At 37.3% G+C, this 20,349-nt stretch overlaps 2 protein-coding genes across 4 annotated transcripts; one reads left to right on the forward strand and one right to left on the reverse strand.

The window, feature by feature from the left end:
• Positions 1-6,517: 6,517 nt before the first annotated feature.
• On the reverse strand, positions 6,518-15,726 carry LOC127933138 (synaptosomal-associated protein 23). Of its 2 annotated transcripts, none has more exons than XM_052529881.1 (8): positions 15,559-15,726; positions 13,538-13,652; positions 12,591-12,632; positions 10,271-10,319; positions 8,645-8,762; positions 8,286-8,459; positions 7,396-7,540; positions 6,518-7,295 (listed from the first exon to the last, which is right to left on the reverse strand). In XM_052529881.1, exons 2-8 carry the CDS (start codon positions 13,592-13,594, stop codon positions 7,236-7,238), a joined length of 645 nt encoding a protein of 214 aa, XP_052385841.1. In that variant the 5' UTR covers positions 13,595-13,652; positions 15,559-15,726; the 3' UTR covers positions 6,518-7,235. The 2 variants fall into 2 exon arrangements, with proteins under 2 accessions (XP_052385841.1, XP_052385840.1); XM_052529880.1 differs by lacking the exon at positions 15,559-15,726 and adding an exon at positions 15,361-15,386.
• Positions 15,006-20,060, forward strand: LOC127933139 (coiled-coil domain-containing protein 28A-like). 2 transcript variants are annotated; one of them, XM_052529882.1, is made up of 6 exons: positions 15,006-15,227; positions 17,780-17,918; positions 18,023-18,186; positions 18,268-18,422; positions 18,528-18,550; positions 19,458-20,060. In XM_052529882.1, the coding sequence occupies exons 1-6, from the start codon at positions 15,155-15,157 to the stop codon at positions 19,510-19,512; spliced, it is 609 nt and encodes a 202-aa protein (XP_052385842.1). In that variant the 5' UTR covers positions 15,006-15,154; the 3' UTR covers positions 19,513-20,060. The 2 variants fall into 2 exon arrangements, with proteins under 2 accessions (XP_052385842.1, XP_052385843.1); XM_052529883.1 differs by lacking the exon at positions 15,006-15,227 and adding an exon at positions 17,046-17,257.
• The last annotated feature ends 289 nt before the right edge of the window (positions 20,061-20,349 follow it).

Genomic DNA, 20,349 nt, shown 5'->3' on the forward strand with positions numbered 1-20,349 from the left:
AATTTATATTCATTATAGAAAATTTCCAAAACATTTCCAGGTCTATAGACTTTATATTCCCTCATACATCCAGGTTTTGGATCTTCATTAAAAATGAAAGTTGATGAGTGCATGACTTAAATAATAAAGTCAGCATCATGATTTTTTCATATCAGTTTTTATTTAAATCTTGTTATGACTTTTAAATCATCATTCACAGAAGAGGATTAGTGCTGAGCAATAATAAAAAAGTACCATATACAAAACCATCTTAAGATTAAAGTCACTTATAATGCAAGATTAAACTTGTTAGATTTCAAGAAAAATATTGAAATAAAAAGTCTGTAGTGGTGTAGGTCATCGAGAGCGTTGCACATGGATGACGCAAATGATGCGAACGAGTTCAAATTCGCCTTTTGCCGAACTCGCTATTTTGGCTTCATTTATAACTGTTTTTGACATAAAAAATAGATAAAGTAAATGGCAATATCTTGTTTAAAATGTTCCTTCATATTAACATCTTGTTCATTGGACTGTTGCGTAAAATATCACAGTTTGTCATATTTATAATCTATATAATATCATATTTTGATGTTGGTCTGAATATCACTATACATGCAATTATACAGTCTAGAATTACTTCCAAAAGTCGGCCAGTCATTGTTATCTCTGAAAATGAAGAAAAAAAGGTCTAACATGTTGATATAGGACTACTTTTAAGACAGAAGCAAACTCTGCTGCTATTTTTAAAATAATGTGGTAGGGCAAAGAAAACCACTACAGAACATATCTAACTAGAAAAAACTCTCATGTGATGAGAAAAACACAGGCAATGAGAACAGGTTTTATAAATCATGGATGAATTTGTATGTAATAGCTAGTATAAACTTTAGGGCAAATAGGCATAAACACATTTTAGGAATACTGTTGCACAATACCAAACAGCGGTAATAAATGAAAAGAAAGTACACAAGCAAGCCTGCAAGCAAAGCCGGCATGTAAGTGGACTCTTGGCAAGATTTAAAAAAAATGGCTCTAATACTGTAAACATGTCAATATTCATAGGCCTACTAGTAAACAAATGGGGAAATCAACCTGCAGTGGCAAAGAAACAGCTATCCTTTACTGCCAGTGTCTCCCTTTGAGAATACAAATGATGACAGATGCTAGGTAGAAGGACGTGGGTGATTAATCCAATTAGTTTTGTTTTGCTTTTGTATTGCATGATCAGTTCTGAGACAATTCTCAGAGAATATGCTACATTCTTAGGCCTCCATTTTAGGAAGCGCTTTTTGTGGTTAGATTTCAAAACAGTCTAACAGCATCCTCTGCTGGTCACAAATTAAAAGAGATTTTCATTCATTTATAATTTAAATTCTGATCTGACCCGTCATATAGACACATTTTTGACTAAAAGATTCACGGTAAGATGTATAGAAAATATGTAAATTAATATTTTATGCTGAATTTAACTTTTGGTGGTCCCTTCTGTATTTCTCTTATTGGTGATTCCTGGCTTGTTTTTCTGTAGCAGCAATTTCAATTGTAATTGTTGCAATCTGTCAAATGAAGAAAGTGAATGAATGAATGAATAAAAAATATATAATTAATATTTAAATTGAGGAGTCACATTTGTCACAGTTAAGGAGTCTATCTATCTATCTATCTATCTATCTATCTAAATCAATATTTAAATCTATATTTGTTGACTTAGTAAACGCAAACTTAATTCAAGTGTGGAAAATAGAAGTGGTCACTAAGTTATGTCAGCTACTGTAGATCTAAATGTCTAGATTCACAGATACTCTCTGAATTCCATCTTGTCATTTAACAGGAGTAACTGTACCTTATCATTGATATTAACGTTTTTCTCGATATGGTCGTCAATCTTGTCGCCAAAGTCCAGTGCCGTGTTCTTTAAAATCTCAATGTGGTTGCCCACCTGACTCAGATTCTCTTCCTTCACATCTTCTCGATGATCATTCATTATTCTTTCAGAAACAAAACAAGCATCACTTGAATTTCCAGCTACGGCCTTTAAGGCCACATCTATCGGATAAGCATAGAGTTATACATGTAAATTATCAGCTTATGCCATGTAGCAATGTATAACAAATCTCCAGCTAACTTTATCATATCAACAGACAGTTGCATTTGATCACTAGGAGAACTGGATTCTGTCACTCAGTGCTATTTTTCCCCTCACCTTTTGATGTAGGGCCCGGTGGGGGCCTGCCCATCGTGAACAACAGTCGGTTGGCTGGATATAATGTTCCACTTGCTTTCTTTTGGTTTCCTGACCTGCTTTTTTCTCTGGTTACTCTCAGTAGAATTCAGTCTGAAAGAGAATCCATTAAAATCTGAAGAAATACATCAAATACAAGCACTGAGGTGAAAACCTTAAACTATTTTATTTTCCCTGATGAAAAGATCAGACCAGTATGGCCAAGTTGGTTAGTGGCGGTTTAAGGCTGATCTAATGGTGCAGCATATAGCATATTCACCAACAAAACATAGCTGATGAAGCCATTCTATGGTATGTCCTGTAAAACCGGTTCACCAAGGGATTCTTGATGGTTAAGCTGGTTATGAACCTGGTGAAGATACCATTAGACCAGCATTTCATATTAGGAATTAATATCCCAAACGCAAAATTTGCTTTTCTTTTTGGAATCATCCACAGCAAGTCCTTTTGAATAACACACCTGAAGAAATATGTAGACATTGGTTCTCAGACTTTTTTTTTCTCTACTTTATTAGTTTATAAATGTACTTTTCCCGTTTTATAATACCACACTTTCAAAATTAGGCTTCTTTATATAGAATCCTTTATTCCAATATTGTGTTGTAATCCCACAGGAAACAGTGTAACTGCTTCAAATATATCACTTATTGTCATACATAAGATATATGCTCTAGTCTAGACAACCTGTTGGAAGGGCACAAACACAGGCCGCATTTGGACAGTTCATTCAAGTTTTTTCGAGCCTGTTTCATGTCCTGCTTGATCTGATCCATTTCCTTTTCCACATTCTTTAGTTTTTCTAATATAAGGAAAAAAGAGTAAACAGGCAAAACATGAAATTTCACCAAGCAATGGCAAATGTGACTAGTTCAAGAGAGATTTCATGGCTCTCTTGTGTGCTCTAAACACCATCTATAAAGATCTACAGAAATTATTTAGTGTGTGAACAGGCCTACAGATTGTGGGATATTAAAAGTAGACCTCAAGAATCAGATGTACTGAGATAAAGGACTCAACCCTTGCACATCTAGTCATTGTTTTGACCCCAACATTCAAACTCTGCAAAAATATGCGTTTCTCAATTTCAAGTTCAACTCAAAGCATTGAGCAAATGACAACAGCATTTTTGCATGATAAATAACAATGTTTAAACGCAGTCATGAAACATTGGTTGAGGGGTTAAAATAAGACCTCTTACCTCTTCTGTCATTTGTACCATTCGTTTAGTGCTTTCAAGTGACAGACAAACAAGTACACAGAAAGTTAGTCAAACTTGAACAACTTGAAAACAGCAAATAATAAAAAACAAAAACTCCTCTCATCATCTTCTTATACATAGCCTTCTTGTGGAATCTGATAACAAACCTCATCTGTTAATTGGTTAGCTTTTATTATCATCTTCTCCTGTGACATGTCCGTCATTCTGTTGGCACAAAACGTTTCATAAACTCTGGGAAAAGTATAAGTTAATTTTAAAAGAATATATTTGCATATAAGACTGGCATGGAAATCCATGTGAAAATATGTATGACAATTAGAAATAAAAAGAGAACAACTTTTTTTCATTTAAACACATTTTTAGCCTCCCAATCAGGAGTAGACCCCCCCCCCCCCCATTACCTCGAGACCCACCACTGCAGAATTTCAACAATATAAAATTTTAAAGGGACACTAAGTAGGAATTACTCCCATCTCGTGGTGAAATTGTATTTTGCATTCAAACTAATTTTGCTCTCCAGCGCCTCGCTTTTTCAAATGCGCGTTGCATCTACGGTAGGCGATATGTACCAAAATGCTTTGACAGGATGTCTTCTAATAGCACTTCGTCCAGTTTTCCTTCAGGTGAACAGGTGTGTTATTTCAAACAAACTGCAACATGACAACTAACAAACGAATGTTACAGTATGAATTACTGACTGTGGAAAACATGAAATATTGTAATTAGTAGTTATGTCTAATTTATTCGTTATATTTTCTGAATTATATGCATTGTTAGATATAAAAAAAAATATTATAATATAGACTGTAACACTGACTTACCTGTCGAGAAGAAAACAGGCCACTTCAGCGTCTCTTTTGAAATCTTTATCAAGCATTAGCTCTTTCCACCTAGAAAAAGCTTCCCCGACATTAACTCTTGTTTTCTGTAATCTACGGTCACGTTTCCTTTTACGTTCTATTTTTGACTGTTTTGGCGACTATGTTTTCTTCTCCTGTGGCGCGGCATATGTATGGTCCATAATAAGAATGCAATCCAGACTTTTAAACTTGCCGGTGCAGTTTCAAGCGCCTCTCACTGCTCTGCACCTGCGTTTCTGGCTCTGACCGAAAACGCGCTGTGGAAACGCGTTGGCTTAGTACTTTTTGTCCCTCTCTGCTATTATAGTTTTGCAAGATGGTGGAACTACATGGAAGCCTCCGTCGACCTACCGTCCCATGTATATAAAGATAATAAATTCTTCATTTACGAGGATTAGTTTAAACATTGGCATAGGTATTTGTACACCATTGAGGGCATATTTATGAATAAAAATATTGATTTTAGATAATAAAATACCTAAAAAGTTACTTATTGTCCCTTTAAAGTGACGATTATCGATAAATTTTAAAGTGACGATAGATGTTAAAATGTACTCTTTGAAACACAAATCCCACACATCCCTCAGGTGACAGTAGTGGGTACACGAAAAGAAGAAACAGTTTATTTACTCCTATTTTTCGTAACTTCTCATTAGTGATGTAATCAGGAAGGGGCCTTTTAAGGTACTTGCCCAACCAATTTCCAAACCCCACCTCAACTTTTACCTCTAATATTTATTCCAGACCAGAGCTCTCAGATTCTGAAATTGTACTGTATGTTCCTTAAAATCATGTGTATGAACTTGTGTTGATGAACCAGTGGCTGGAGCTGGAGCCTTTGCTATTTCTTTGCTTACTTCTATATGCTAGAAATTTTAATCAGACTTTTTACATCCAATGTTGTATTACATTTCTCAGACTCTCAGAGAACAGGGCTGGTTGGAAACTTGAGGATAGTTCCTCCAGGCTCCACAGAATATTTGGGCAGTTTCCTAAACAGCAGACACAGAAAGTCTCGTAGGGAGTTGAAACAAAAGACACTGTCCTAGTTCTCGAAGCCTCAAATAATTCAGATTACTAGCCTACCATGTAATCCTCATGAGGAAGACCGGAGAAGAGTGAGTCCTAGTAAACCTCTCCCTGAACAGATGAAAGCTGGAATGAACAGAAAACCGCTTTCAGCTCCCAGCCATGGTAGGTTCAGAAAGACCATACTCATATTTGACTTCTTTTAAAAGAGTGCCTTTGTAAAAGTTGAAAATAATGTTGTTATAAACATATTTGTTTTACATGGGCTACTTGTTCTTCTTGCTACATAATGATGAATAATATTTGCCATACAGATATTAGAGATATTAGCAGGCGTTCAAGTACAAAATTATTGTTCTTTTAATCTTGCATTTTATCACACTTCTGTTATGTTTTTCAATATCTGGTGAGAGCTTGGCATTAAGTGGCCAATTTCAATCATTTCAATAGCAACCCATGCCATTTGGAATTTCGTGAGCTCAAAATTTCACATCAAGTTCAAGCCTTTCTTGCACACGTGTTGCATTTGTTAATGAAAAACAATTAAAAAATATAAATCAGCTTACTTTAAAAACACGTGGATTCATTGTTCTATAAATATCTGATACAGTAAAAACCATTTATTCCCACCACCTGTTTACCCAGTACTAAACACAGACATGAGAGGTTTAAATGTCATAAGACCTACGGTGACCCCTCCCACTCCACACTGCCACCCAGTGGTTAAAAACCATTACATTTGGCATCTACAATAATAACTGTAACTGTAAATCTTACTATGCTAGCTTTGGAAAATACACTGGTGTACATACTGGCAATAACCCCCCCAAATCCCATGGTTAGAGGGTTGGACTCCCAATCGAAGGGTTGTGGGTTCTAGTCTCGGGCCGGACGGAATTGTGGGTGAGGGTAGTGCATGAACAGCTCTCTCTCCACCTTCAATACCACGACTTAGGTGCCCTTGAGCAAGGCATCGAACCCCCAACTGTTCCCCGGGCGCCGCAGCATAAATGGCTGCCCACTGCTCCGGGTGTGTGCTCACAGTGTGTGTGTGTGTGTTCACTGCTCTGTGTGTGTGCATTTCGGATGGGTTAAATGCAGAGCACAAATTCTGAGTATGGGTCACCATACTTGGCTGAATGTCACTTCACTTTCAACACACAAAAGGGAGAAATGGCCAAGGAATTATTATACTGGCTTTATTAGCAGTAAAACAGATAAACAGATACAATGAAATGTCCTTTCCTACATAGCATGGTAAATTATGCAATTAAAAAGACACCATACATTCCCTCGCCCCCCCAAACATTGAACAGGGCTAACTGCATTCACAAGGTCCATTAATGACTTAAGATAATTAAATATGAGTATGATCAATCATAGCTAGAGCTAAACAGATAACAAACATTATATCATTAGCCCAAACATACATCAACGGCTATAAGGGCAGCATACCAGAACATTAAAAGTTCTGTGGTAAGTCTTTGACCCTTCATTCAGACTAAGTGAAACTATTAGGCATGCTGATTGAAGTGCAGCGAGAGGGACGGACGAAACCCATCACCATCCCGAGAGATTAGACTTCTATCCATTACAGACTGAGAGGACAGCAGTGAGCAAAGCCACTCGGTGTGTCCAGCATATTTGTCTCATATATTAAGGGTGAAGACTTGATTTTACAGGAGGCTTTGAAATATATCGGTGTCCAACTATTTACAATAGAACAAAACGGATAAAAAAGGCACAGATGGCATTGAAAGAACTTATCTCACTTGCTGCAATTCATTGCTGAAAAAGAGAAAGTGTGTGTTTGTTTGTTTGTTTGTGTGTGTGTGTGTGTGTGTGTGTGTGTGTGTGTGTGTGTGATCAAAGGCTCCTGAGCTTAGCTGGCAGTGTCCATTCTCTACAGAAGCTTGTTGGCTCGCTGGTTGGCTTCATCAATGCGAGCTTTATTCATATCAGCCTGGGAAAAATAATATTTTTTAATATATATATTAATTAATATGCATATTTTCAATGCGCTGCTTCATTAGACCTCTGGCTGTTTGATGGTGTAGCTTTACCTTATCAGTGATGCGGTCAATGGTTTTGTTCTGTTTTTCGATCTCACTGCCCATATCTAAAGCCAAATTCTTAAGATTCCCGATGATGCTGCCCACCTGCTCCAGATTCTCCTCCATCTCGTCTTCTCGTGCATCATTTGTTACTCTTTTGAGAAAGCAAAAATGTCAACATATATTTATGTGGCAGGGCAAAGACAACATACACAACTGGAATTATATTAAAGAATGTCCTGGCTCTTCCAAGCTTTATAATTGAAGTCCAATAAAGTGTATGATAAGTTTCATAGAATTTGGATGTGTAAGCCCCGGTGACAAGTGCAGTCAAAGACTAGATATATAAAGACGGTTCACTCCTAGTGCTTATGAATGGGAGAAATTGCAATGTGCAATATGGCGGAATAGTCCTACCCCGTTAATTTTTAAATTTTTATTATTCATTTAAGAATTAAATTCTTAAAAGAAAGTGAACAGACTTTTCTTGAAAGGGACTTTCGTGCAGTGGAGAAAAAACTAAACACCGCTCACAAATTAATGCTGATTAATGAGATTTATGGTTTATAAAGTTTTCATGATATTTGACAATAAGTGACAGTCACCACTTATAAGCTACTACTAAATATTGTAGAATCCTACTTTTCTGTTAAGTTGCTTTGCAATGATTTGTATCATAAAAAGCACTATACAAATAAACTTGAATTGATTTCAGTTTAATTAATATACAGCTAGGAAGGCTTTAGGGTAAGTAATTCATGGGGTAAATTTCACTTGAGTGAACTATCCCTTTAACATACGGTTTCTCATTTACTTGCTTTAAACAACTGATTTAAATCAAAAGATTCAAGTCTGACACTTGATGAATTCCCATTATTTCGTGCTATTTTTCCCATCACCTCTTGATGTAGGGGCCAGATGCACCCGCTGTCCCACCCGAAACAGCCTGTCCATTTCGAGCGCCACCAGGTTGGCTGGATACAACGCCGCCATCTTTTCTGTCTGCACTGGAGTAGTCACTACCTGTGCCCCAAGTCTTCTTATATCTCCCATCATGCTCAATGGAAGTCACTCTGGAAGAAAGGAGGTTTTTAATACTCTCATTCACTCCAGAAAGATCTAATGACAATTCGTTGAATTTGAATAACATGCAAAGAGAGTCCCCGCAAAAATACTATGGAATTTGACATTATATGCTACAACATAATGCAGAATATTTTTAATTCAGGAGCTTAGAAGTGGAGTTCTAATAGCGAACCTGTCACATGGGCACACACACAGGCCACAACATTTGGACAGATCAGTCAGGTTCTTCTCAGCCTGCCTCATGTCCTGATTGATCTGGTCCATTCCTTGATCGACTCGCCTCAGTTGCTCTGATCAAGACAGAATGAAGCTGATAAAATGGGGTCTTAACTAACCAGCATCTCCTAAATGAAGTTCTTGCAGATAAAAGCAATGGTTTAAAGGAACACTCCACCGTTTTTTTGAAATAGGGCTTATTCACATTATTTCCTACATTTAGATAGGTGGGCAAATGCATTTTTGTGTCAGTGCATGCATTGTTTTAGTTTGACTGGGTCGGCGTTAGCTTAGCTTAGCACAATGAATGGAATCCTTTGTTGCCAGCTAGCATGGCCTGAGTAAAAGTGATAAAAAAAAAAAAAAACCCACCTAATTACTTCTTGTGGCCTGCGTATTCACAACGAGTACAAATAGCGATCCAGATTAACACTAGGCGATTTCCTAGGCAGATATTGACTTGGGACTATATTATGGGGAAGCACAGGCGAAGCACTGCTGCTTAGGCGAAGCACTGCTACTTCGGCGCAGAGAATCACGCAACACATGAAATCCCACGACTTCCGTCAACACACCGGCGTGCATAGTAGCTGCCTGGCTATTTTCCTTACAGTACACGAATGGCGATGAACATGGCTGATTTTGAGAGAGACGAAGAGGGTGACTTCTCAGACAGTCAAGAACCAGAACCATACCTATTTGAACCAGAGTTTACAGAAGACGAGCTGCGTGCTTTGGAAATAGAACGACAGGAGGAGGAGGTTGCGTTCGCTCAACAGCCTGAGGACGTGAGGATGAGAGCCAACATGAACTGGTGGTGTGAATGTGGGGGAATATGCCAATCTATAACCGACGGAAATATAGTGTCTGTGCTGTAGAGAGTGGGACATGTTTTTGCCATTGATGACCAGGCTCAACACGTCAGATCAAGATGAGCGTGCCCGAAGTTGTGTCACATCTACATAGGATTTCACGGCGCTGATCCATTCTGCAGTACTCGATTTTTTTTCCGGTGTGACAAAGTGAACTGGAAAAAACGCCCCACGCCGAATGGACCAAATGGACAGCTGTCCACAGAGTAAGTGATTATTTTAATCATGACGCATGTATAGATCGACCCATATTATACCTGTATTCACATAGAGTTGATGTTTTCATGTGTTGCGTGATTCTCTGCGCCGAAGTAGCAGTGCTTCGCCTGTGCTTCCCCATAATATAGTCCCAAGTCAATATCTGCCTAGGAAATCGCCTAGTGTTAATCTGGATCGCTATTTGTACTCGTTGTGAATACGCAGGCCACAAGAAGTAATTAGGTGTTTTTTTTTTTTTTTTTGATCACTTTTACTCCGGCCATGCTAGCTGGCAACAAAGGATTCCATTCATTGTACTAAGCTAAGCTAACGCCGACCCAGTCAAACTAAAACAATGCATGCACTGACACAAAAATGCATTTGCCCACCTATCTAAATGTAGGAAATAATGTGAATAAGCCCTATTTAAAAAAACGGTGGAGTGTTCCTTTAATGTGATTAACAAAGTAGGTTTCAGGGATGAGGAGGAATGGAATGGTGCAGTCACTCACCTCCCTGCTCATCCAGCATGGTTATTGTTTTGACACCCGTCTCCCGGCTCTGAAAATATACATATACTTGTTTCAATATACATATACTTGTTTCTATAAATATATATACTCAAATGCAGGTGGTCTTGAGTATTCATGAATCTGTACTAGTGCTGTCAAATCGATTAATCGTGATTAATCATATCCAAAATAAAAATTTGTGTTTGCATAATATATATGTGTGTGTGTGTGCGCGTGCATATATATATACATACACACACACCGTATTTTCCGTACTATAAGTCACACTTTTTTTCATAGTTTGGCTGGTCCTGCGACTTATAGTCAGTTGGGACTTATTTATCAAAATTAATTTGACATGAACCAAGAGATATGAACTAACAGAAGACATTACCGTCTACAGCCGCGAGAGGGCGCTCTATGCTGTAAGAGATGCTGCTCAGTGCTCCTGTTAGTCTACACTGAGCAGCATTTAGCGCCCTCTCGCAGATGTAGACGGTAATGTTTTCTACTGGTTCTTGGTTCTAAATAAATTAGACTTATAGTCTGGTGCAATGTGGTTTTCGTCAACGATGACGACAACGAAATGATTTCGTTGACGCACCTTTTTTTATGACGATAACGCGATGATGACTAGCTAAAAATGGCTCTAATGTGACTAAAACATGACGAGACGTTTTCGAGTTTTCGTTGACGAGACGATACGGCACGAAAATGATTATAAGTCTGACGTTCACAATGCATGTCATTTCTGCCTATTTTGGAGAAGCACCCGGCTACAGCTTGCAGATCAAGCCGGGGCTGCACCTGGGGCGGGGTTGCACGTACTTTTAAATGCGCACTTGAGCAGCGCAGCAAACTGTGACTCCATGTTGCTTTGAGCACATCATTCTGCACCCGCGATGTGCATACGCGCTTTGTGCGCTCTGTTTTGAATCGTTTGATATTATCATGGTTTTGCGCACTGAAAGATTATTAAAAGCCTATATTTTTATACCTAGCCTACACAATACATTTAAAATGAGCATAATTTAATTGTATATTATTTGTGTGTAGTGTAGGCTATATAAATACATTGACTTCTTAGCTCTTGACATCCATATATAAATATAAAATTGTGATATTTGCTGCAGGATGAGGGCTTCAATAACTCTCTCTTTTTTTGACCATACATGTGTTTGCATCCCTGAATGTTTGTGTCACTTTTATTAGACAGGGTTGTATGATGTTTGTGTTTACAAATAATATGCATCTTGTTGTTGCACTGGCAGACAAGTTGAAGCACAAGTTGTAGAGCATAAGTATGTGTTCCTCAATAGCTTATATTTTGGGCATGTTGTTCATTGCACTTTAGCAATTTCTCAAATATAGCCACAATTGCCAAAGTAAGAATATTTATATTCCTGGCTTTTTTGGAGTAAAACAGTAATTCCACTGTTACCACTTTATCTGTGTGTAGTAGCTCAAAGTTTTTTTGCTGTTTAAACTTTAAACCATTCCTTTATTACTGTGATTACTGGTGAAAATAGGCAATGTGCTGAAATTTTAGAAAAGCATCAATTCATGGAAAAAATATAACTTGAAATATGTGGATAAAAGGTTTCTGCCCAATGCGACCATGAAGTACAGCTTGGCAGCACTGCATCTCCATCAATGAGAAAGTCTAGTTTATTATGCAAAGCTTTTAAAGTTAACTGTTGTTTTATGAATTGCAACACTCGTTACAACCTGTCAAACCTAAGTCCATTTCCAATACTTTTTAACCTAAATTAATTTGTTAAAGACTACTTTTTTGTTTTTTACTAAAATTGACTAAAACCTTTTTGTGTTTTCGTCGACTAAAACTTGACTAAAACTATCAAGTTTATAAGTGACTAAAATGTGACTAAAACTAAAAAGCATTTTCGTACAAAAGACTAAGACTAAAACTAAAAGGGCTGCCAAAAACAACACTGGTCAGGTGTGACTTATGTTTTTTTTTCCTAGTCATGACGTATTTTTGGACTGATGCGACTTATACTCAGGTGTGACTTATAGTCAGAAAAATACGATATAGATATATGCTGGTATTTTGGCATGCTATTGTGAGTGTGTTATTGTGCTCATTTTCTGTGAGGTAGTTAGTTTGCAAGAGTAACAGAAATTAATTTTTTCCAATAAGTTTATTGTGTATACACGGTAAACACACATATTATGTAACTACAGACTTTTTATTATGGATGCAGTTAATCACGATTCATTGATTTGAAAGCACTAATCTGTACATCCAATAACAATTAAACATGCTTCTAAAGCCGCCAGGTTTCGCTGCAACTCTTACCTCCTCTGCCATCTGTAGCATCCGCCTAGTGCTCTCAAGTGACTGAAAGTAACAAAACGCACATATTCAAAAGGTAGTCAAATCACTCCGGTAATGTGACACAGCACATTTCTGTTGAACATTATTTTGATGCAAACATCAAATAAAACAATGCACTCTGAATTCATCAGTGTGTCTGACTCATGAAACCACAAAGATAGATATTTATGAAGAAAAAAAAACACATATACACATATAACCAGCAGATAAATACAGAAAGTGTGAGAAATGTGAAAGGCTTAAATAATGCCATGAAACCATGCAAGAAACACAATGTGTACACAGTGATGGGGAGGCATAACTGTGAAAAATAAAACATTTTCAGCTAAGACTATTAAGAAATCAGCTATTGTTGATCCAACTTGGACCTGGGAAATTACATTCTAATGGTGCTTAAACACTAATTGCCAAATCACAGTAAAAACATGTAAAGTCAGAATGAAAAAGCAGGTGGGGGTTTCATGGATCTCTAGTTTACCCCCAGTCACCCACGCTGTGGTACATGAGTACAGTGTCCCCTTCATGCTATAAGTCTTTACTACAGCACACAGACTCAAGTAAGTCCCTTCAGAGGCAGCGAGAAAGAGAAACAGAGAAAGAAAAAGTCATGAGTAAAGCAAGAAAGGAGTTTGTTAACATTATCTGACTATAACACTAGCACAGAAGATCGCAAAGTCATCAAGAAGACGTGGAAAATATAACTTAACAGCAGTTAGTGCAAGAAAAGTTTTATAAGGTTGAGAAACAGAGCAATCAAATTGCAAGTTAAGAGTTAAAGTCTTAGCAGTGACTTTGCTGTCACAAACAATGAGTTGGCACATACACAGGAACTTGCAAAATCACATCGAATAAAAACTAAATGAATTACTAATATGTTATACGGCTATAGTAATAGATGACAAGCACACCTCATCTGTAACATGGTTGGCTCGCAATGTGATGTCCTCCACTGACATGTCTGCCATCTTGCTGGTGTCCAAGTCTGCTGGCCCTCCTCTGGCCTTAAGCGCTGCGCTCTGGGGTCTGCAGGTCAGAGGTAAGGGGGCAAAGTTCAGTCATAGCCACACAAACAAAAGCACTTTCCCGTGGAAATTTACCACCTGGAATATGAAGGAAATACGGTCATCATTACTTAGCCTCATGTCGCTCAAAAGATCTTCTTTAAAAGTTCAACTCCATAAAGTACTCCAACTCATTCACTATTTTACCCATATCTGAAAATCTTACAGACCAAAAACGTGAGTTTTACCTGCAACTTTTGTGACACAAGGCTGAGTAGATGACAAAATTGTGGCTCAGAAAGTGCAAATATATAATGAAAATAAAGACATTTTGCAGGAAAAGTGATCATCGGTTGTTAAATTATGTTTTAAAAGTAATGAAAAAGTCGATGAAACATTTGATTAAAAAGATACACCTCAGAGAACGGCTAGAGGACTTAAGCAGTACAGACAACACATTTACTCGGTGCAGATAATACGCCCTAAAACTGAGCATGTGTTTGTCTGTGCTGTTTAAAACACTGTTAACAATGGTGTGAGATGGGTGTGAGAGAAATACGAGAGAAGTGTGTTGTTTCTATCAAGATTCCGTTTTGGGGTGTATTTCTTTGCAAACAAAAACATCAAAAAAAAAAAAAAAAAACCCCTGATGAGCAGAAATACTCATAAAACATTAATGGATAAATAGATACTGAGTACCCTACAAGACAATTATCGACTAGTATATAGCTGTCCCAGCTTACAGTATACAAATCTCACATGCACCGTAGTTAAACTGTGGTAAAAAGATTAATAAAGTGCTTATGAGTGTGTAACAGGCCTGTCTGGAAACACATGAAACAGATTTCATATGTCTTTTCCTTTGATTTTGCAGCCTTTCCCGGTTTCACTTTCCAACAGTTTAGACGCAAATTCAAAAAACAAACTTAAAAGAATATTTCAGCCAAAATGTTTCACTCGAGTTGTTCCAAACCTCTATGACTTGATTTCTTCTGTGTAGCACAAAAAGGCAAAATATGCTATGAAAGATAATAATGACTTGAGCTGAATTCTGCATTGCATCTGCTTTTGTTCAACCCATTCAGGTTTGGCCCAACATACAGGTGAATGAACTATGACAGGATTTTCATTTTGGGGAAAGTTATCCCTTTAAACTCACTCCTCTGGGTGTTAATTTACTTACCCAGTGTTATTTTTCACAACAAGAGTGTTTTAAGCGGATTAGCATGATCCCGAATGTCATGTTACTGACTTCATCCGTCCATAAGAAACGCCTCTTTAAGAATTATGCATTTCCAGCTTGTCAACAAAAACCGGTTCCTCAAGATAAGGCCTTTATGTCATGTCGCTTACACCATTTTCACAGTATTCTGCATTAGACACGCTATAAACAGCACTGGACCTGCATTATGTCCATATGGGATTAAACTACAATATGAAGACCTGACAAATCCTCCACACCAACATAAAGGAAACCACACGTATTTGTTTCTTAAACAAGAAAATCCAATCTTATCAGCGAGTATGTTTAATGCTGCTGATTCCGAGATGTACGGTTTACACCCAACGCCAGAAGAACGGGGCACAATTTCGCCAGGTAACATTGACGTTAAATAAATGAGCGCGTGAAGAAAGTTAGTAACGTTACGTTGGAAGTGGGGAAAGTACTTGTGATTTGTCCCAAGTCTCCAAGTTCCCAACACCATTATTTACTGTCTTTTTTTACTTACGGTTTACTCATGATGTTCCACGCTGTTATTTATCTTTAACTTACTCATAAAATGTGTTTGTTTATTTAAGAAAAAAGCTGGTGAGTTGGTCTCGTATTCAGTTCCGCTTTGGTGAAGCTGAAACGCATTAACATTAACATCCTCTTGTTTTTACATACTGGACGAAACCTGGAGCACAGCGTTCCACTCGTTACTTACTGAAGTCGATTCCGGGACAGGAGAAGGATAAAACTGAGATCGATAGGGCTATGTCTAACTTCAGAAAGTGTTTATTGTTCGCGCTGATCCAAACTCTTTCCGAAATTCCTTCAGACAGATCATGATCTGGTGCGCATGCGCAGTCATGTGACAGGAGACGTGGTGCGCACGCGTCACAGAGAAGCAAGTATAAATTGAAAAGATCATCATTTATTAATAACCAGAAGTAGGTAGAGTACCGAAAAAACTGTACTCAAGTAAAAGTAAAAGTGCTTATAGAAATATTTACTCAAGTAAAAGTAAAAGTACTAGTCTGAATAGTTACTTGAGTTAGAAAATAAAAAATCTACTCAAGTAGTTACTAACTTTGGGTCGTATATACTGAGCCTCTTTTTATTTAGATACATAGATAAAATGTATGTAATGTATGTGTGTGTGTGTGTGTATATAAATATATATATATTTCATCAGCCTTTACTTCCATTTATGTAATTTATTATAAAACCCTGTCTGTTTACTTAAGTAACAGATATAGGTGTCATGCCATAACATATTTTAATACGAATGACTTTATATTAAATGTGAATTCAACATTGAAAGTTAATGTGATATAAAAATTGCTACTAATCTTTCATTGTTCAGAAAGAGAGCAAATAACATTTACATTATCAACGATCATTTTTACTGACAGTCTAGAGTTCAATCACTCTCAGAAACTCCCATTAAAATCACTGAAACTGTTAACACTGAGAAATCAATATCTTTATTATAGATTCGTACACACATCTGCACTTTGTTGTTTCTGACGAGAGAATTCGCCAGAAAGGGGTCTCCAGTCAGCGAGCGAGTGAAGAAAAAAAATAATAATAAAAAACCTAAGTCAGACTTCCATTTAAAATTGGGCTTCAAAAATAAGAACAATAGGAAGATGGCTTTATAACGTCTAAATAACACAAAAATAACACACTTTAGAGCGTGTAAAAGAGTAGCTATGCAAGCTTTGGAACGTCACGCCTTTACCGGACGCTCTGTCTCATCCTGTCACTGTAAAACAAACAGGACTGTCAATCATCTTGTCACAGTTTACATCCTCTACATTTCATTTCTTTTAACTTCCGCTTTTTTTTTTTTTTTTTTTGCATAATGATGCATTTACAAGTTAATGGCCAAACATATGATCGCATTGCATTGTTGCAACACGCTGTCGCAGATTAAAAATAACACAGATAACATTCAATATATATAGGTTAAATGTTGATTATTTGTAACTCAAACCTCTCGGTCACGCGCATCCACCATGTTTGTAGTTGTTTAAAGTTTTTTATTCGTGTTTGTAGTTCTGAACCGAATCCTTCGTCAAAGCGCAATGGATTGTGGGCAATATAACCATTAGAGTGTGCACGTATCCCCACTTAAAAAATCTACCTGAAATAGTAGAGCATCCGGGTACTTTTGTCATCTCCTTTAACACACCATGCTTTGGGACACACTTTCTAATCTCACATATTATTTAGGATGAATAGTATAAACACTGGGACGCAGGGCGTGTTGATATCACCACGATGACGCGTAATCCCGGAAGTGCCTTTTGTAAACTTGCTGGTCAGCTGTGCCAACTTTAGAGCAGTCTAATCTCATCGACAATGTCTTACAACGGGGATAACATTTCAGTCTAAAAAGTGCAGGCTTCCTTTGTGAGGTAAAATTCTACTTGTATGCTGTCGACAATTAGGCATGCGTTACTTTGCTACACTGCTGTCGCGATTATTAGGCATGTTGCACACGACTCGTTCGCATGTTATTTACATGTTGCGTGCTACTGTAAAACAGGATTATAAGCTCTTGTCAATACACGCGACAACACTGTTCAATATCACCGGACAGTGTTTATATTAAGTATAATTGCGGTGTGAATTATTTTGTCGCTTGCTTATCATGAACCAAAATTATTAACATTCTACTGTAATCTCGGATAAGTGGCTCTCAGCTGGGGCCCGATAGGGGGCCTTCCGCAGAGGCTTCAAAATAAAGTTTTTTTTTTTTATTTATTTATTTTATTTTTATAATGTAGATTTGTTTGGATTTATATTATTTGTGTTACAACCCCCCCCCCCCCCCCCCCCATAACTGCTGTTTTTATCAATATATTTTTTTAATGTAAACTTAAATTACTTAAAACTTTTCAGTCTCCTCTGCTTATAAGTATCATTGTATTCTGAAGGTCATTTGGATGACACAATGGAGGAAAAGAATAAGAAACGTAAAAGCCCAAAACCGTCGACCAACCAGCCTCCTCCCCCAGTCGCTGCACGGAAAACAACGGCGGAAGCACACTCCAGTCAGAGGACAAAGTATCGCAGGTGAGTGCCATCTATCATCATATTAAAACTGTGCAAGTTATTTCAGTTTCATATTTAGCTCTTCATATTTAGGTTAATTTATTTATTTTGTTTTGGGGTTTTAGGGGAGTGCGAGACAAACCGAGGCCTCAGAGTCAGTCGGGTAAAAGTAACCAGTCTGCCCGCATCCAGCACTCATTTCTCACAGATGTGTCTGATGTTCAAGAGATGGAGAAGGGGCTGCTCGGCCTTCTTAATGACTTCCACTCTGGAAAACTGCAAGCCTTTGGTAAGCTCTTACAGTATGGTACAGCTATATTAAAGTGTGTGTTTACAGTTTTGATAGAAATCGGAACCTTCTCTGAATCAGGCAATGAGTGCTCCATTGATCAGATGGAGCATGTGAGAGAAATGCAGGAAACACTGGCTCGTCTGCAATTCGACCTGTATGGAGAAGTGGATGAGTTGCCAGAAGACCAGAGGAAGTCCGCCTATGACACGAACATGGATAAACTGTTATCAAATGTAAGCAAAGCAATATTAAATATCTGCTCATAAAATCCCCAAATATGAGTTATTTCATGCAGTTTTCCAGAGAGTCTACTGAAGTTCACTATTTTTTCCTTTCAGCTGGAAGAGTTAAGCTCCTCAATGTATCCTTTCATGGCTTTAAAAGTTACGATGACTTTCCAAATGGATGCTGTTCTAGTGGATAGTTACAGAAATAGTTTACCCCAAAATGAAAATTTGCTAAAAATGCACTAACCCTATGGTCATCCAAGTTTGTTTCTTCATTGGAACAGATTTGGAGAAATTTAGCATTGCATCATTTGCTCAACCAATAGATCCTCTGCAGTGAATGGGTTCCATCAAAATGAGGGTCCAAACAGATGATCGAAACAGCACAATAATCTTCCACTAATCCACTTGACTCCGGTTCAGCAGTTATCGTCACCGGGTGTTTGTAAAACCCATAACAATCTATAACAACGCTTCCTCCAGTGATAATAGTCCTTGCTGTTATGTCATATCAATATCCACCAACATAAATGTACAGAACTCTTTTTGCTTGTAAACGGTGCTTGAGCAGTGCATACTTCTCTCGAGTCAGACAACATAACGTTTTCACTGGAGAAGGCAATATTATGGATAGATGACTTTTATTAGCTGGAAGCTGAAGTAAAATATTCTTGATCGTTTCTTACAAATGCAGCTTTTTGCTTCGCGAGATGTTAATTGATGGTGTGGAGTCATGTGTATTACTTGTGGATTAAGGTTTTTATTACATATTTGGACACTCATTCTCACTGGCTGGCTGCAAAGCATACATTTTTAATGCAAAACATATCTACTTATTAAATTATCTGTCTCATTTCAAAACATGCATTTTCGAGTGCAGGAATATAATTATTGAATGCATACAACAAGTTGTCCTACACATTACACCTAATTGCATGATCTGAGGGCAGCATACTGCCTTACTGCAATTTCTTCTTTTACAGGTTGTCTATCATTTTTTATGCCTTGACTGAGTGTAAAATCCTTAACTGTATTCCTTAGACAAAAGCTTAACCTTGCTGACTGTCAAGATGTCCCCAGAACTTCCAGCATATGAACTACACAGACTCTACTGTGGAGAATACTGTGTGCATATTTAGCACAGAAAAGCTGTGGAGAAACAACAGTATTACAGTCATATCTGTGACACTGTGGATCTGAAACGTATAGAATTGGCTTGTTTGCACTGTATAGTTTTGTAGATATGATATCCGGGAACAACTCCAAACAGTCGTGATGAAATGCCCACGTATCTTTGTCATCACATCATTTCATCACTAGAAATATGTATTCATAAGGTAATGTTCAGTAACATTGTGACTTCTAATCATATGTCTTAAATGTTGCCTTGGAGTTGTACAATACCAGCACCTTTGCGTTATCACCAATTCACTTGGATGGGATTTGTATTTATATATGTCCTGTCTTAAAGGAATTAATAGAATAAAAATATACGGATGTCAGACTGCAGAAATTAAGTAAAATGATAATGTATATTTTCTGCTTATAGTCATTTACATATTTTATTTTGATTTAAAATGGCTGATTGTTGATTAACATTTTTACTCACTCGTGCATCAATAAAGTTCAAGTTGTATTACCCCACATCTGATTTCTCAATAAATATATTAATTTAGTTTTCGTATTTTAACATAAATGTGTAATAATAATAATAATAATAAAAATGCAATAATAATAATTGTCTGAACAAATTCACAAGAGCTGCCGAATGAAACAAGATTTGTGTTAATTAATTTGCAGAGATTTTTTTGTTATGTGGTCTCCAGGGGAATGAGTTTGTAAAGTAGGCACTCGTTCCTGGACCTTTACTAGAGGTCTGTTTAGAACTAAACTCTAAAATAATGATGCCCACAATATTCATTTTATGCAGCAC

This window comes from Carassius gibelio, chromosome A17 (assembly GCF_023724105.1).
Source record: "Carassius gibelio isolate Cgi1373 ecotype wild population from Czech Republic chromosome A17, carGib1.2-hapl.c, whole genome shotgun sequence".
NCBI lineage: Eukaryota > Metazoa > Chordata > Actinopteri > Cypriniformes > Cyprinidae > Carassius > Carassius gibelio.

Coding starts and splice junctions, on each gene's coding strand:
- LOC127933139 (XM_052529882.1), top strand. CDS start 15,155: ATGTTTAATGCTGCTGATTCCGAGATGTACGGTTTACACCCAACGCCA. Junction 17,919..18,022: donor CAGAGGACAAAGTATCGCAG/GTGAGTGCCATC, acceptor TTGGGGTTTTAG/GGGAGTGCGAGACAAACCGA. Junction 18,423..18,527: donor TGGATAAACTGTTATCAAAT/GTAAGCAAAGCA, acceptor TTTTCCTTTCAG/CTGGAAGAGTTAAGCTCCTC.
- LOC127933138 (XM_052529880.1), bottom strand. Junction 8,763..10,270: donor CATGCTGGATGAGCAGGGAG/GTGAGTGACTGC, acceptor TGTCTTGATCAG/AGCAACTGAGGCGAGTCGAT. Junction 7,296..7,395: donor TTGACCGCATCACTGATAAG/GTAAAGCTACAC, acceptor TATTTTTCCCAG/GCTGATATGAATAAAGCTCG.